Source organism: Lethenteron reissneri, chromosome 39 (assembly GCF_015708825.2).
Source record: "Lethenteron reissneri isolate LAM-NWPU_2019-01 chromosome 39, ASM1570882v1, whole genome shotgun sequence".
NCBI lineage: Eukaryota > Metazoa > Chordata > Hyperoartia > Petromyzontiformes > Petromyzontidae > Lethenteron > Lethenteron reissneri.
The window spans coordinates 12,099,132-12,117,777 of NC_083817.1; the positions used below are offsets into that span (position 1 = coordinate 12,099,132).

Consider the following 18,646-nt stretch of genomic DNA (forward strand, 5'->3'; position numbering starts at 1 on the left):
CCTATGAAGGCCGGAACGGTACACGAGGGGGTGGGTGGCCAGCACCACGCCCGACCGCCTTTGTCTCCCCAGTAGCGATGTTTTTACACACCGCACCAGGTACTCATTTGAGGCTGAGTCGACGTAGCAGAGGCCCAGGACCGGTTCAGATAATCGTCACTGGTGTTGGCCATGAGCGGGAATCGAACCCGTGTCACCGGGTTCATAGCGCAGCGCGCTAACCACTACACTATTGCTCCCCCATTAGACACACACGCATGGAGTTACACACACACATCGACTTGTACACACACACAGCGACTCACACACACACATCGACTCACATACACACATGGACTTACACACACACACATACATCGAAGTATACACACACATATCGACTCACACCCATCGACTCAGACACACACACATCGACTTACACACACACATCGACTTGTACACACAACAACCACAACCGCCATTTGCCACTAAGTGGCGGTGACGTCACCACGACGCTTGTGTCAGGCTATGTACACCTTGAGGCCACGTGAAGTGTCGAACGCCCGCTGGCAGGAGGTCACGGGGCAGACCCAGGTGCCACGGGTCGACTGACTGAGATGAGTGGCTGATGCACCACCTGTGCCCCCTACTGTGCCATCTTGCTGTGCTTTAGCCACCCGGTGCTCCGCTCGTTGTTGTGAGCGTCGCTCCTCCGCCCTCCGTTGTTGTTGGAGGGCGACTGCCTCCAACTGCCCAGCAGCGTCTTTTACGAGCCTCCTCCACAGAGGCCGATCTTGACACCAGCTATCGGCAAGTCCACTCAGCTCCACATCCTCCTGTACTACATCACTCCATCTCTTCTCTAGCCCGTGCCGCGCCCATTTAGCCCCCTCTATCTGGCCGAACAAAAGCTGTTTAGGCATATGGTAGCTGAGCATGCGGTCTACATTACCCAACCAACGCAGCCTTGCCTGCCGGAGGTGCTCACCGATGGGACTTTGCCAAGATCGTTCAAGGAGTGAGGGTCAATTACCAAATCATCGGCATACATAACGTGGTTGACCAATAGGGAGCCATCCCTTGGCCGTACCCGGGCATCGATCAGCCTCCCATTGTATTTGTACCAGATATAAATTCCTCTGGTACAGCCATCAAAGGCTTCACGAACTACGTGGTTGAAAAATATGTTAAATTATGTGGAAGCCAGAGGACATCCCTGTCGCACCCCAAGGTGTACAGGGAATGGCTCTGACTCCCAGCCACATAGTTTTACCCGGGCCCGCTCACCATCATGAAGGTCCTTAATGATCGTGAGCAGAGGGTCAGGGACTCCGAAAGCACGAAGAATAACCCAGAGCCCAGGCCTACTGATGGTATCATAGGCCTTGACCAGGTCAATAAAGCAGAGATGTAGGTCTTGTTGGAATTCCCTACACCTCTGCTGTAGCAAACGGACAGAGAATATGGCATCTGTGCAGGACCGCCCTTTCCTAAAACCACATTGGGGCTCTGCAAGCCTCTCCTCAGCGTGCCTGGCAAGGTGATGTTGAATAATCCTTGCCAGGACCTTTCCCGGCACACTGTGGAGTGAGATGCCCCTGTAGTTGTTACAGTCTGTGCAGCCCCCCTTCTTAAAGAGGGGGACCACCATGGCATCCTTCCAATCCTGTGGAACCTGTCCAGTGGTCCAGACTGTTGTTATGATGTCATGTAGGGCAGTCTGTGCACAAACGCCACCCTCCATCAGCATTTCGCTTGGGAGATCATCTCTGCCCGGTGCCTTTCCTGGTCTCAGACTCTGGATCACCTTTAGTACTTCCTCAACAGATGGCACCTCAGCCAGCCACTCACAGGGGGTGACTTCTTCTTCCAATATTTGAGGCACCGCAGCCTCAGCAGGGTCATCCCCACTTTGTCTCACGATGTTTTCTATGTCGAGGGATTTCTCCTCCCCCAGGACTTCACAGAAATGCTCAGCAAATCTGCAAACCTGTTCCTGGGGGTCGGAGATTGGATCACCGTTTTTCCCCTAATGATGGTAATAGGTGTGGCGCTACAGGTTACTTTTTTGATGGAGTTAAATAGGGATTTGTGATCACGGGCCATTGAGGCAGACTCCATCTTCTCAGCAACCCGTGACCACCACCCATCCTTGCAGTGCCTCACGGCTCTCCGAACCTCCGAGCGAAGGCTGCGGTAAGCCTCCTCATTCTCTGACGTAGGATGCTGTAGACGGTTAGAGTGGGCCTGTCGCATTTTCTCAGCCAGCTTGAACACCTCCTCTGTCAGCCAGGGTCTCTGGAGAGGTCTGGACCGCGTACCCAAAGCAGCGTTTGCAGCTGCATGAGTCACATTCCTAAACCTCGCCCATTTACCCTCGACATCAGGAGGAGTGGGGGACGATGCCAACCCCAGCCGCAAGCGATGATGAAATTCTCGCTCGCAACTTTCATCAGCGAGCTGAGACCAGGCCACCTTAGGTTGGAATAGGGTCCTGGGTGCACACCCACCACCGGAGTGGAAGAATGGCAGGCGTATCTTACAGATGACAAGTCGATGGTCAGAGGGCAGATCAGCTCCACGGTAGGTCCTGGTGTCAAGGACATGGGCTCGCATCCGCTGTTCCGTCACTATGTAGTCCAGCAGATGTTCTTGCAAGGACCCGGCATGAATCCATGATGTTGTGTGGATGCGCCGATACTGGAACAGCGTGTTGGTAATTACAAGCCCATGGGCTGCACAAAAAAATCTAGCAGCCTCCTTCCGTTGTTATTGAGCTGATCTGGCCCATGCCTTCCAATCACTCCAGACCAGGTGCCAGCATCATGAACAACTCGGGCATTAAAGTCACCCAACAAGATGACTCTATCCCGAGGGGCCACTTTAGCCAGCACCTGTGACAGGATGTCATAGAAGGCATCTGACTCATCGGCCTTGCCTGCATCCCTCCACGTGGCCATCCTTAGTGGCTTTTTATTGTTTCTGGAGGAGCCCCGAGGGTAACGATTCAATCTCCTGGCTGCGCCAAATGGGGTTTGGCCAGGAGACGTCATAGACGCCTGTCCCCCCGGGGCCTAAAAGCTTATTAACGAGATATTTTAGACGTGGTTTAGTGGTAATTTATTGAAGGTGGAGGGGTTACCAGCCCCTCGCACCCGTTCACAGCCCCAATTTAGCCGCTGTGGTGGCTACAAACGCCCTGAGGGGAAAGGCCAATCAGAATTGGCCCTCCCCCCACGGCACTGCCCACGACAGCGTTGCCCGTCCGGCACCACAAGGAGGTCGGGGGTTGTTTTTGCGAGCACCTATGAAGGCCGGCACGGCACACGAGGGAGTGGGTGGCCAACATTACGCCCGGCCGCCTTTGTCTCCCGAGTGGCGATGTTTTACACACCGCACCAGGCACTCATTTGAGGCTGACTCGACCTAGGGGAGGCCCAGGACCGGTACAGCTAATTGCCACGTGTTAGCCATGAGCGGGAATCAATTTCGGGTCGCCAGATTCGTCGCGCAGCGCGCTAACCACTCCACCGCCGTTCCCCATACTCGCGCACTGCAGCCTCCTGCCCTAGGTGGCGCAGGAGGCTGCGTTGAAATACTTTATTTTTTATTTTTGCCGACATTCGTTCTGCAAAATTTGGCTCGCCGGGGTTTCTAACTCTCACGCGAGCCTGCACAAACCACCGTACTTCTTGTTGCCTATTGCACAACCGTTTAGGTATGGCGTTTTAGTCGTCAACGCTGTTCAGTACTCGTCAGAGTCGCGTTCTTGGGGCACGGTCGGTGGTGCCAGGCGGCTGCTCAGCGGTCGAGGGAGCGGCTCGCTATCAGAAGGTCGCGAGTTCAAATCCCTGTTGGGGGGGGGGGGTCACTCAGCCCATCGTCATCCCTCCGGGGTCGATAAAAATGCGTACCACTTTGTGGGGGATGTTCAACTGCGAATATGCTTGTGGATTTCCACCACTGGCTCAAGGCTGAAATAGAAGGTGGGCGGCTTCCTCAATGCTTCATTTGAGCAGAGCATCACTTTGACCTTTGGTTGTTGGGGGACTGCTGCCGTAATCCGTGCGCCCTGCGCGCCCTGCGTGTGTGTGTGTGCGCCCTGCGTGTGTGTGTGTGTGTGCGCGTCCTGCGTGTGTGTGTATGTGTGCGCCCTGCGTGTGTGTGCACGCCCTGCGTGTGTGTGTGTGTGCGCCCTGCGTGTGTGTGTGCATGCCCTGCGTGTGTGTGTGTGTCCGCGCCCTGCGTGTGTGTGCGCGCCCTGCGTGTGTGTGTGTGTGCGCCCTGCATGTGTGTGTGCATGCCCTGCGTGCGCGCCCTGCGTGTGTGTGTGCGCCCTGCGTGTGTGTGTGCGTGCCCTGCGTGCGCGCCCTGCGTGTGTGTGCGCTGTGTGTGCGTGCCCTGCGTGTGTGTGTGCCCTGCGTGTGTGTGCAGTGCGGGACGTGGAGCAGGTGCGGCACTACCACATCCAGCCCCTGGAGAGAGGGGGCTTCACCATCAACAAGCGCGCCGCCTTCTCCACGCTGCAGGAGCTCGTGCGGCACCACGTGCTCGAGGCCAACGGCCTCAAGTGCGCGCTCATCTCGCCCTGCGTGCAGGTGCGGCCCCGCAAGGGCCCGGCCAGGGCATGGGCCAGGGTAGATCGAGATGTCATCTTCTACTTTCTCACGTGCCTCCACTATTATGATGTTCGTTTTGTGGGCAGTCACATCGAGGGTTTTATTCATCAGAGCTTGATTTGTATAAAAACAAAAAAATGAAAAGCTACATTGTTTAGATTTGTACACTTTTTTGTTCCCTACCGGGCTGAGAGCTCCAACTCGCCAAACACGAGAGCCAGTTTCCTCGCTGGGTGGCTTCTGGAATTTGAAACCTGGCTTGTTGTGCAGACGCCCCGAGTCACTCGGCTGCCTCTCTCAGATTTGTTTTTATATTTACGCAAGATCAGGAAGTCATCAGCCTGGCCAAGGCTGTTAATGCCTTCAGCAGCACCACCGCACCTCGCTACCAACGCGTTCCACGATCCGCCAGATCCCGCATGAGCTACCAATGGGTCGACACGCAGCGAGCTCCAAGATCTACCCTGACAGCCTCCCACCGTGTGGCCTTAGACTCACGTGGAGACCCACAGACTCGCACAGAGACCCACAGACTCACACAGAGACACATAGATTTGCCCTTACAGTCTCCTGCTTTGTGGCATTAGACTCACATAGACCGATAGACTCACATGGAGACAACACAGACTCACATAGAGATATATAGATCTGCCCTAACAGTTTCCTGCAATTTGATCTTATACTCACATAGACCCATAGACTCACACAAAGATGCAGAGACCCATAGATCTACCCTGACAGTCTCCAACTATCTGCTCTTAGAAGACTTATCTGGTATGTATGTATAAACTAAACTTTTATTTTTATTTTACCAGGTAAGGTCCACTGAGCTATTTAGTTTTTTTTCAGAAGCGACCTGGCCATAAATTATAGCTCAACGAAGTGGCTTACCATGTGAAAACTTACGGCAGCCAAATACTATAAACTCGTGTTTCTAAATGTGGAGGGAAAACCGGAGGACCTGGAGTAAAATCCACGCAACCACGGGGAGAGACACGCAAACTCCAAATATACAGCAGGCGTCAGGGTCGGGATAGAACCCACGACCTCCTGTATACCAGGCGAGGTAGTTAACATCTCTTAGCCACCGTGATGATGATGATGATGAGAGACACGCAAACTCCAAATATACAGCAGGTGTCAGGGTCGGGATGGAACCCACGACCTCCTGTATACCAGGCGAGGTAGTTAACATCTCACCACCGTTGCGCCCTCAGCTTTTTTCACACCGTGCTAATTGGAGGTGCTAATCTCTTAATCCCCTTGATCGGCGACTTGTGGAGACCACTCCAACGCCAGCCTTGGGAATGGTCCCACGCACCCTGCATGCACAGCCCACCCAGCGCAACCGTTTCACCTCCCATCATTTAGCCAAGGCACTCACCCTGCCCCGTGTTCTCTTTGGACATCTGCTTTGCTTTGCCAAGGAATTCCCAGCATCCGTCTCAGACACCTGTGCGAGAATGGGAGTGTTAGCTAATTTTTTTGTTAACCTGTCTACAGTGTATACTTTAGAATTACAGAAATTAAAACAAATACAATGAGTTGATTATTTTTAAAATATTAAAATTGCCGATCCGGCCACGCGGCTGCTCAGAGGTTGCGCGAGCGGCTTGCACTCCGAAAGTCGTGAGTTTAAATCCTAGTTGCAGGGGTTGACCATCATCCCTCTTTCTGGGGGTCTATAAAATGAGTTCCACTTCTTGGGGATTCAACAAATTGTCCTATGGATAGACTCATCCCCGACCATAGGAACGTGGCATTTCCACCACTCTGCAATGCGGCAAACGGGAGATGAGCGCCGGCTCAGTGCTCACTAGCGGAGTGAATCGCGCTGACTTAAGGGGGTTTGCGTTTTTATTTTTACTCCGCAGGTCACGAGCCCTGTGACCTTCGGCCTCTCGCACGACACGGTAGACCAGTGGGAGGTGAAGAGGAGCTCCATCGAGCTGCTGCGCCAGCTCGGGGCCGGCCAGTTCGGGGAGGTGTACGAGGGCCTGTGGAACAAGACGACGCGCGTCGCCGTCAAGACTCTCAAGCCTGGTACTCACAGACACGCGCCGCACACACAGCAAACACACACATGCACACACACGCATACACACGCATACACACACCTTCGACAAAGACTCCCCATATTGCTTTAACAGACTGTTGAAACAAGTGCTGTTAGCGAGCACCTATGTAGGCCGGAACGGTACACGAGGGGGGTGGGTGGCCAGCACCACGCCCGACTGCCTTTGTCTCCCCAGTGGCGATGTTTACACACCGCACCAGGTACTCATTTGAGGCTGAGTCGACCTAGGGTAGGCCTGGGACCGGTTCAGATAATTGTCACTGGTGTTGGCCGTGAGGGGGAATCAAACCCGGGTCACTGGGTTCATAGTGCAGCGCGCTAACTGCTGCACTACCGCTCCCCACAACAACCGCCATTCGCCACTAAGTGGCGGCGACGTCACCACGACGCTTGTGCCAGGCCATGTGCAACTTGAGGCCACGTTAAGTGTCGAACGCCCGCTGGCAGGAGGTCACGGGGCAGACCCAGGTGCCACGGGTCGACTGACTAAGATAACCGAGATGACTGGCTGATGCACCACCTGTGCCCCCTACTGTGCCAACTTGCTGTGCTTTAGCCACCCAGCGCTCTGCTCGTTGTTGTGAGCGTCGCTCCTCCGCCCTCCGTTGTTGTTGGAGGGCGACTGCAAAGGAGGTCCCATGATGTAGCTGCTCACCCCGAGCTCTCATTACTCTGGTAGTGCGTTGTCTTTGAACTGTGCGCCTTTTGGCGTCATCTGGTCGAACACCATATGAGACGAGGCTCCAAAGAAAGCTGTCTCTGGTGTGGACCAATCAGTTTCAAAGACAATGCATAAATTATCAGAGCATTGTTTTTTGTTTGCATTTGACTGCAAGTATTGTGGTTAATGTAAGCATGATTCCTTGCAAAAGGTGTCAGTTTTGTTGCCAGAAAAAAGGGGAAAAACCCTATTAGTATATTTTGGTACTGGCAAAGGAGGTCCCATGATGTAGCTGCTCACCCCGAGCTCTCATTACTCTGGTAGTGCGTTGTCTTTGAACTGTGCGCCTTTTGGCGTCATCTGGTCGAACACTATATGAGACTAGGCTCCAAAGAAAGCTGTCTCTGGTGTGGACCAATCAGTTTCAAAGACAATGCATAAATTATCAGAGTATTGTTTTTTGTTTACATTTGACTGCAAGTATTGTGGTTAATGTAAGCATGATTCCTTGCAAAAGGTGTCAGTTTTGTTGCCAGAAAAAAGGGGAAAATTCCTATTAGTATATTTTGGTATTGGCAACGGAGGTCCTATGATGTAGCTGCTCACCCCGAGCTCTCATTACTCTGGTAGTGCGTTGTCTTTGAACTGTGCGCCTTTTGGCGTCATCTGGTCGAACACCATATGAGACTAGGCTCCAAAGAAAGCTGTCTCTGGTGTGGACCAATCAGTTTCAAAGACAATGCATAAATTATCAGAGTATTGTTTTTTGTTTGCATTTGACTGCAAGTATTGTGGTTAATGTAAGCATGATTCCTTGCAAAAGGTGTCAGTTTTGTTGCCAGAAAAAAGGGGAAAAACCCTATTAGTATATTTTGGTACTGGCAAAGGAGGTCCCATGATGTACACACCTACATATATTCAACAACAACTGCCGTTCACCACTACGTGACGGTGGTGTTACCATGGCACTTGTGCCAGACTAGGTGCAACCTGAGGCCACGTGATATGTTGAAGGCTTACTGGCAGGAGGTTCCCAGGTGCCATGGGTTGACCGAATGAGTTGACTGACAGATGCACCACCTGTGCTCCCTACTTTGCCAACTTGCTGCGTTTTAGCTGCCCACCGCTTCAATTTATGTTGTTGTGAGCGTCGCTCCTCTGCCGTCCACTGTTCTTGGAAGGCAGCTGCCTCCAACTGCGTCCTTCATAATCCTCCTCCGCAGAGGCCGATCTTGACACTGCCAGTACCAGTCATCGGCAAGTCCTTTCAGCTCCACATTCTCCTGTACCACATCAGCCCATCTCCTCTATAGCCTGTGCCGTGCCTGTATATCCCCCACTATCCGGCCAAATTGAATGTGCCTGGGCATACAGTGGCTGGTCATACAGGCTACACGAACCAACCAATGCAGCCTTATCCACCGGAAGAGCTCACCAATGGGATTGTGTCCACATCTTTCGAGGATCTGTGAGCTCCTCACACAATCCAGCCCGGTTAAACCCAGAATAAACCGCAGGTGGGTCAGCCCTGCGTGTTTCAAACTGGCACAGATGTTCATTTAAAGGGGTCCAGGTTTCACTGTCGTAGAGAAGGGAGGTGGTGACTGTGGCCGAGAACAGCCGAAGCTTCGTGTGGAGCCTCCTCTATATGCCTAAACACGTTGAGTGTTTTTTTGTTAATTGCGCACCACTCGCAACGCCTGCATCAGCACCAACGCCAAATAATAATCTGCTTGGCAATAGATTCTCACGTGAAACTCACTGCAGATCATATCACTTCTCTCTCTCTCTGCTTCTCCCCATTGCACTGCTCCACTTTGGAATCCCCTCCCTTCGTCGTGGTATTCCCCAAGCTCTTGTAAGAACTTCCACTTATCTGGTGATGCTGCTGCTACATTGTCAGTGGTGCACAACCACAAATAACATAAAACCCCCCACACATTTGTCGACAACACTGTGGCCGTAAAAAGAAATAAGTAAATACATAAATAAATACGTAACATGAACACTTAGAAAGTAGGCGATGTTTTGGGTCATTGCTTGAAACGTCACCTTTCATATTTTTCCTCTTAAGGCCACGGTACTATTGGCGAATGCGTTGAGTCTATTTTCTTCTGATATCCTTGGTCACTTCCAGAATCGCGTTTCCGCTCTTTGTCGCTCACAACTTTGTTGCCGGCCGCTTGACACTCTGGGCCCTCTGGGCCTTGCATCCCCACAGGAGCCATGGTGCCCGAAGAGTTCCTGGCTGAGGCGCACATCATGAAGAGGTTCACACACTGCAACCTCATCCAGCTGTACGCTGTGTGCACCGCGGAGGAGCCCATCTACATCATCACGGAGCTCATGGTGAACGGCAGCCTGCTGCAGTACCTGCAGAGTGAGCCGCTCGCACGCACACACTCACACACACGCGCCCACACTCATACTCACAGGCGCTCACACTTACATGCACACGCACACTCACAACAACAACAATACCAACCGCCATTCTCCACTAAGTGACGATGACATCACCACGGCGCTTATGCCAGGCTATGTGCACCTTAAAGACAGTGAAGTGTCGTGCCCGCTGGTAGGTCACGGTTGACTGAGATGACTGGCAGACATACCACCTGTGCTCTCCACTGTGCCAACTTGCTCTGCTCATTGTTGTGAGCATCGCTTCTCTGCCCTCCCCTGTTGTTGGATGGCGACTGCCTCCAACTGCCCAGGTAACAATCCTTCATGAGCCTCTTCCACTGAGGCCGATCTTGACACGGCCAGTACCATTCCACTCAGCTCCACATCCTTTTATACCACATCAGCCCACCTCTTCTCTAGCCCTTGCAACACCCATTTAGCACCCTCTATCTGGCCAAGCAGAAGCTGCTTGCCTATGAAGTGACTGGGCATGCGGGCTACATGACCCAGCCAAAGCAGCTTCGCCTGCTGGAGGAGCTTACTAATAGTACGGAGTCCAGATCTTTCAAAGATTTGAAAGCTCCTCACACAATACAATCTGGTTAAACCTAGGATGGATCATAGGCAGGCCAGCCTCCATGTTTCAAATCAGCACAGATGTTCCTTTAAAGGGCTCCACGTTTTGTAAGTCGAGAGAAGGGAGGGCATAACTGTGGCTGAAAATACCCAATGCTTTGTATGGGGTGATACGCTAGGTAGCTTTCACGCAGCGTTACGCAGCTGATGAAATGCAAATCAATTTATAATATTTTTGACATGCGTTTTTCTGGATTTTGTTGTTGTTATTCTGTCTCTCACTGTTCAAATAAACCTACCATTAAAATTATAGACTGATCATTTCTTTGTCAGTGGGCAAACGTACAAAATCAGCAGGGGATCAAATACTTTTTTCCCTCATTGTATTTGAGCTGAGGGGTTTCTCCTCAGCCATAGCAGCTGCATGAGCCAAGTCCTGAATGTAACCAACCGAAAGAGGAGGGGTGGGGGGATGATGGCAACCCCAAATTCTCACCTGCTAACCCAAGGCCAGGGTCTGTGGGATCTCCACTCGAGCAAACTCCAGATAGTATTTGGTCTACTCTTCCACTGCTGGAGTAGGTGGGAGTATCCACACTCTACTCGACGATCGACTAACAGTGGTTGTACCCATTGACACTGCTGGTTTGGCAGAAGCGGTGGTGTTGGGGATTTATTAAACTTGCACCGTGGTTTAAACTGCCGCGCCGGGAGATTGAATCGGACTGGCGACCTGGATTCCGTTTGAACCACGGCAGCTCCAGTTACCAATTACTGCACAAAAACACCATGACACTCACATTTGGGTTTTCGTATAATTTGCCTAAATTCCGGCTCTTGAGAATTAGAAATCTCCATCTGGCTGCCGTGGAGCTGTTGAACCTCCGTGATATCTTCACTCGCAGTTGCGTTTGACTTGGTACATCCATGTGCCTGTCCATACCAGTGCAACCGTCACCCCTAAATCCGTTCACGTGGATAATTCTGTAACTGAAATTTACTCCTGTTTTTAAAATTAATTTGTTGTAGCCTACTTTCATTTCAAGATAAATAATTTAATGTTACAATTATTTAAGTTTGTTCACTGTGTTCAATTCTGTCCTGTAATGCGCTTGTTTTTTTGTAATCCGGTTGTTTTTTTTCTCGATTCTATTTGCTTATTTTTTTCTCTCATTTATCTTTTCTGCATCGTTGGTTTCTTCGTGATTGTAATTGTTTCTTTGCTTATTCATTTATCTTTGGCGACCCAGGTCACTCTTGCAAATGAGACTCTATCCTTGGTCTCGTGAGTTGTCATCTGGTCAAACAAAATCAACCTTGACGCCGTCCCCGCCGTTCGTTGTGCATCGCGCGCGCCTTTGCTTGCAGACGACGAGGGGGGCGTCCTGAAGATGTGCCACCTCATCAACATGGCTGTGCAGGTGGCATCGGGCATGGCCTACCTGGAGGCCCAGAACTACATCCATCGCGACCTGGCGGCGCGGAACATCCTGGTCGGAGACAACCTCACCTGCAAGGTGGCCGACTTCGGGCTGGCGCGCGTCATCAAGGTGGGTCGCCGGCGCCGGCGTGTGCGTGGCGCACGGGGGCTTGGTTTGAGGGGGAGGGGCCCCGCAGCGTTGCCGCTCCCCCACCCGATCAGTCCGTCTCTACAGCTGCAGCGTGTGCAAATGTTCTCTGGCACGTGTGGTGGCGGGTACTGCAAGATTCGACTGTGTCCGTCCAGTGCTCGCCGAGCTCGCATTGGATTCCGGTTGCCGAACTAATGTGTCATGAGGTCACTGCTGATTACTACACACAGAGTGCTTGCCACAAATGAAGCACAATACCTTGATGATCTCGTCAAGGAGCATAAACCACCATTCGAACTCCGGTCATCCTCGCAGCAGATTTTGGCTGGCCATCGAACAAAGATGGTTACCATATTTCACGCTTTCAGATGTGCTTCTGCGGCCGTCTGCAATGCTCTCCCTTCCGATATTAGGAAGCCACTGGAACAGTGGACTTTTAAATCGTCTAGATTCAAAACGAAGTTTATTTAGAACAGTTTTTTCTGCTTAGTTTCTTGGCCCTCCTTCGCACCTCTGATTAGCATGGTTGGCTACGTACGGTGCAAAAGAAGTTCAACGTACATACTACATGGCTGCCTTTGACAGCGAGTGACCTGGGTTCGAGTCACAGACTGAACTTTACCCAGGCTACTCTTGTAAACGGGGCAATCCGAGCTCCTTGAGTTCTCACATGGCTGAACGGTAGCGACCCGCTCCCGACGTTCGGATCACCGTCGTCCAGAAACTCCCAAAATCCGGCCTCGACGCAACGTTTGGGATGAGCGTGATTTTTGTTGTTGTTTTGGATTTACCTCAAAATATTCATGACCGGCATTGTGGAGATTATAAGAAACAAAATAAATAAGCAGGCAATCTGCCTCCTTCAATTATAAGTCCCTTCACATATTAAAAAGCAAATAAATAATATCGATTTTGTTTTCGCATTAGTCGCACAGCCTTCTGGGAGTGCATAATTTTAACAGCATTGTTTCAGCACAAGCTACATTCACTGTCTCATCAGCCGTCAGGCTTTTCTTGAACCAATGTGAGTGAACTAACAGAACCCTCTCTCTGTTACAACACAGAATAATGAATAGCGCCGTTCTGGAAAACATAAGTAACACAAAAAAGGGCCATATGTAACAAAAATAAGGAGCCTTAAGTATTTGGTTGTGTTCTAGATTTGAAGCTTTCGTGACTACAAGGATTCATATTCTTAGGTTTTTTCGGTAAAGTCACGTAGGTAAAAAATTAAAATTAATAAAAGTAAAATAAAAATAAGATAAAAATCACGACGTTTCGGAGGCAACACAAGCTTCCGTCTTCAGGTGGAACCGTCACAGCACGCTTGCTATATCAAGTAAATGAGAAATTCCAAGAGATCCGACCTTGTATATATACTGGTTGAGGGGGGAGGAGCCAGGGTAGGCCCCTGGATAGGAGTTGTTTTATTATTATGTTAAGGTTGGTGCAGCTGAAGCTACGGCTAGTCTACATAACAAAGGACTGAGCCTTTTTTTCTTCTTCTTGGTTCTTTCGGTAAAGTCACGTAGAAGGGAAGTAATAAAATACTAAAAATAAAACATAATAAAATAAAATAATTCTCACGACGTTTCGGCTACAACGCAAGCAGCCGTCTTCAGGTGAAGACGTGACTTTACCGAAAGAACCAAGAAGATGAATCCCTGCAGTCACGAAAGCTTTAAATCGAGACTGAGCCTTTGTTATGTAGACTGGTTGAGAGGGGGAGGTGCCAGAGTTGTTAATGTGCGGCTGCTGCTAATGGGACTGAGCCTTTGTTATGTAGATGGTAAAAGCAAAAAAGCAGGTTAGGAAGAAACAGCCTCTTGCTATGTTGCTTGGTGGGTAAAACTTAAAGCAGGAAATCAGCGTGTGAAAAAAGAAGCTAAACATGATAAAACAAAACTGGCTGTCTATCAGTAAACTGTACAGTAACTAAAGAATAGTTGTCTGTCAAATAAGATGTGATACCCTGGAGTATACAAATTGAGTTGCAGTTGTGGTGATTGCTACATTGGAGAAACGAAACGTCATATCTCTGATCGTGTCCGCGAGCACAAGTCAGATCTGAAACACGGCAAAACTGATTCTTCCGCCGTTGCCGATCATTGCTACAACGCTGTGGGCTCTCATGAAATCGTCTTTTCCGAGACCAAGGTGCTCTGCAAACCTCCTGGCTACCATCAAAGGTTTGTACACGAAGCCATCCAAATATACAAACACAGACATAATTTCAACCGTGATGATGGGTACAAACTGAGTAATCATTGGAAAGATGTTATTAACCATGCAAAAAAAAGATTTAACTACACATATTTGGACCATCTTATTTTACAGACAACTATTCTTTAGTTACTGTACAGTTTACTGATAGACAGCCAGTTTTGTTTTATCATGTTTAGCTTATTTTTTCACACGCTGGTTTCTTGCTTTAAGTTTTACCCACCAAGCAACATAGCAAGAGGCTGTTTCTTCCTTAACTGCTTTTTTATTTTTACCATCTACATAACAAAGGCTCATTCCCATTAGCAGCAGCCGCACATTAACAACTCTGGCACCTCCCCCTCTCAACCATTCTACATAACAAAGGCTCAGTCCTTTGTTATGTAGACTAGCCGTAGCTTCAGCCGCACCAACCTTATCATAATAATACAAAAACTCCTATCCAGGGGCCTACCCTGGCTCCTCCCCCCTCAACCAGTATTTATACAAGGTCGGATCTCTTAGAATTTTTCATTTACTTGATTCAGCAAGCGTGCTGTGACGGTTCCACCTGAAGACGGAAGCTTGTGTTGCCTCCGAAAAGTCGTGATTTTTATTTTATTTAGAATTTACTTTTATTAATTTTAAATTTTTTTTTTGCCTACGTGACTTTATCGAAAAAACCTAGGAATATTTGGTTGTATCTTACTGTAAGGAGGTGAAGACGATGCAGCGTGCAGGCTGCGGGTGAGTGACGCTGAGTAGAGTGAGGAAGAGTGACTGTGTGTGCGTTCGCAGGATCACGGGGAGCGGTCGTCTTGTGGTTAGCGTGCTGCGTTCAAAACCTGGCGACCCGTGTTTGATTCCCCGTCACAACCAACACAAGTGGAAATCTAAACTGATCTTGGGGCCTCTCTGAGGTAGACTCAGCAGTGGCGGTAGCGGTGGCGGTCGTGGTGATGGTCGTGGGGTGGTAGTCTTGGTGTGGGTAGCGGTAGTGTAGCTGTTAGCGTGCTGCGCTACGAACCTGGCGACCTGAGTTCGATTCCTGCTCATGGCCAACATCAGTGACGATTATCTGCACCGGTCCGGGGCCTCCCCTAGGTCAACTCAGCCTCAAATGAGTATCTGGTGCGATGTGTAAACATCGCCACTAGGGAAACAGAGGTGGCCGGCAGGTGGTGCTGGTCATCCACCCCCACCTTGCGCTGTGCCGACCTTCATAGGTGCTGCTACTCGCTAACAGCACCTCGCCTCAACAGGCTGTTATAGGCTATACGGGGGAATTTTTGTCCGTGTTTGATCGCAGGATGACGAGTACATCGCCCGGGAGGGAGGGAAGTTCCCCGTGAAGTGGACGGCCCCCGAAGCAGCCAACTACAGCCGCTTCACCATCAAGTCGGACGTGTGGTCGTTCGGCATCTTGCTGTACGAGATCGTCACGTACGGAAAGGTGCCCTACGCGGGTGAGCAGCAGCAGCAGAGAAAACGCCTTAAACCACACACCAAGACCCAAGGTCCCGCCGTATAGCCCCTGACGCACTGTTGGGGTGAGGTGCTGTGAGCGACCACCTGTGGAACGCCGGCACGGCACGCGTGGGGTGGGCGGCCAGCACCACGCCTGGCCGCCTTTGTCTCCCCACAGTGCTGATATTTACACACCGAACCAGCTGCTCATCTGAGTCGACGTAATGGAGACCCAGTACCAGTTGAAATATTTGTCACTGTTCACAGCCGTGAGCGGAAATCAGCCTCGGGTTTGCTGGGTTCATAGCGCAATGCGCCAGCCGCTGTTCCACCGCTCTACACAACACCTACACGATGACAAACATCCCCCTAAAGTTTTACATACAGTAACAACATGATGAGGCACTGAATGTCAAAACTCATCCAGAGTTTGCTTGCGTTCAACCAAGTGCTGTGAAAAATGTTTTACTCCCAGATGGCCATGTGACTGATGGGATTTGTAAAAATGTTTAAAATATCTTTTTTTACGTGGCCAAATAAAAATGTTGTTAGCGAGCACCTTTGAAGGCCACACTCATTTAGGCCTGTCGGCCTGGGGAAGGCCCAACATCAGTTAAAATATTCACCACAGTTCTTGGTCCTGAGTGGGAATCAAACTGCGGTCCACTGGGCTTGGAACGCACGACCGCTTCGCACGCACGTGCAGAGACGAGACAAATAATCCCCATATAGCCACACACGCTGCTGGGAAAGTGCTGGTCGTGAGCGCATGTGGTGGGTGGGCATTAAGGGGGTAGTTTTGTGGCCAGCACCACGCATTAACACACACATGAACAATGCGCGTCCATGCATGCTGTGCAACACCCGAGTTGGGCTTCATTCTTTCTGTATGTCCAGGTGGCTCAGCTGCCTAGTGAACAGCTCGGAATCGGAAGGTTGCAAGTTCAAACCTGGATGCAGCCCACCATCCCTCCACGGTCTATAAAACCACTTTGTGGGGAGGTCAACGACAGTTGTCCTATCCATGCAGAGACCTGCCCCCCTGCCAGGACAATGTGGAATATCCACTATTGGCTTCGGTTTGTAGGCAAGGGATGAACACCAATGCCTCACTGCTCATTCGAGCAAGAAACCACTTTGGCTTTCCAGTGAATGAGCATGCCAACCACTCCGCCGTGTCTCTCCGCATCCAGCGCCGTGTACCACTGTCTCCCCCTCCCCCACACTCAGGGATGACCAACGCGGAGGTCCTGGAGGAGCTGGAACACGGCTACCGCATGCCGTGTCCCGCGAACTGCCCCCGAGACTTCTACTCCATCATGTACAACTGCTGGCACAAGGAGGAGGCTTCCCGACCGTCGTTCCTGCAGCTCGACCACCAGCTGGAGGACCTCATCACGGACTATTCGGAGCCTCACGAGTTCCTCTCGTGAGAGGAACGAGACTCCTCTCGGTCTTTCCCCTAACCGTGGATGCGCGCGCACGGGCGGGCGAGAAGGAGCTCCCGGCTGCTAGCTCCGCGGGGATCCGATAACGGCAGTGGATTCGCGGAGCGCCAGCGCACCCCATCTATGCGGTGTGCGGTCCCTGCGGAGATGCCGGAGATTGTGCAACACGCGCGTGCGTGCGTGCGGCTGGCTCCTGCGTCGTCCGTGAAGCGAATGTGGAGGGCTGCTGGGGTCTGCGCCGTGAGGCTCGTGCCTGCCCGCTGTGTCGATGCGGCTTCCGACGCATTAGATAGCGGCGGCGAGAGATGTACGGGCGCGGAAGGGCGGGTGACGGTGGTCACGGAGGTCCTCGCGTTCTCGCCCGAGGGAATGTTAAGCCATAGCCCCAGCCTCATCCAGCGGCGGCGACGTCGAAAGGTACATTCACCGAAATCACTTGTTTTGCCTAAAGATACCCGTACGTCGCTTTCCTGTTCGTCTCAGCCACAGATTCGCTAACAGAGACAAAAACGGAAGCAATCGACCTGGTACTGCGATGAGCATTCTGCAAACGTGTGTTGCTGCGACACCAAATGCTCTCGGGACCACGCTCAACGTGTCGCTCTGCTTTTTTTAAACGTTTCTCTAAACCAGCTGCAGTCGCGAGTCCGAGAGAAAATCGATGGTTGGTGGCCGCCGCACCACGGGGGGTTTGGGGTGAATTTGTATCGTCGAGCAGCCGTTCATGTAGGTGGGTCGGAGCGCGGGGGTGGGTGGGGGGGAGTTGTTATTCTCCACTGCCCATTTAGGGGTTGTTTTTTTCTTCATAATCCGTGGGGATGACGAGGATAAATCATATTGAAACATTACGAATAGCTGTGAAAAACTGTCTTACTGATTTTAATGACCCTGATGCAGTGTTATCGCCTTTGCAAGTGTGGCGAGCGTGTCGAGGGGCGTCCGTTGGTGCTGCGACTTTAACTGGATTTGGGTTTGTTTTTGCTACCACCATGAAGCCAAAAAACGCTCTCGACGCGTCTCAGAAAATCCAAACCTTAAAGGGCTCTGGGCCGTGAATTCCGGGACGGGCGACGTGAACCGATCCCGTCGCCCGTATCTGCAAGGGTTTCAACCGGCCTCCTTCTGCCCGTGTTGCCTGGGCCCCTCGACGTTATCGGCCAGGCGGCCGAGTAACGCAATGGCCCAGCCGTGACCGATGAGCCTGGTCGCACGCGAACTTTCTCCTGGTTTTGCACCCGAGTCTGCTCACCACTTCTTCGCTCGCTGAGATGCGTTGACGCGTTACCCCAGGAAGTAGCGGCTGTGGCGTTGTCTCGCGACCGGGCCCTCGGCATGTCGCCCATGGTTACAAGCGGATCCCTCGGCTCTTTTTGGTTCTCGTCGGTCGCCGCTGGGAAATGTGCGAGATGTTATTTGTTGTTGTTGTGAATGTTGTTAAACACATAAAGGTGCCGGTTCGAAGTTTTGAGTTTCAAGTTGATTTTGTGTGACCAGGTGATAATTCAACAGAGCAGGATGAGAGTCTGATCTGCAAAAGTTAGCCGGGTCACCTAAATGATCAAAGCAATGATAAGCAATATAAATCAGAGCAAAGACAATTGTGCTGCAGAAAAAACAGGACGCAAAAAAAACGAAAGTTGTCT

At 51.2% G+C, this 18,646-nt stretch overlaps 1 protein-coding gene across 1 annotated transcript in view; it reads left to right on the forward strand.

The window, feature by feature from the left end:
- LOC133351932 (tyrosine-protein kinase SRK2-like) overlaps positions 1-17,728 on the forward strand; it is a 63,800-nt gene extending 46,072 nt beyond the window's left edge. Inside the window, exons 3-8 of the mRNA XM_061567546.1 lie at positions 4,414-4,577; positions 6,473-6,641; positions 9,558-9,716; positions 11,684-11,865; positions 15,398-15,554; positions 16,786-17,728. Of these exons, the coding sequence (XP_061423530.1) occupies positions 4,414-4,577; positions 6,473-6,641; positions 9,558-9,716; positions 11,684-11,865; positions 15,398-15,554; positions 16,786-16,988 (1,034 nt within the window). The 3' untranslated portion in view covers positions 16,989-17,728. The remainder of the gene's footprint in view (positions 1-4,413; positions 4,578-6,472; positions 6,642-9,557; positions 9,717-11,683; positions 11,866-15,397; positions 15,555-16,785) is intronic.
- The last annotated feature ends 918 nt before the right edge of the window (positions 17,729-18,646 follow it).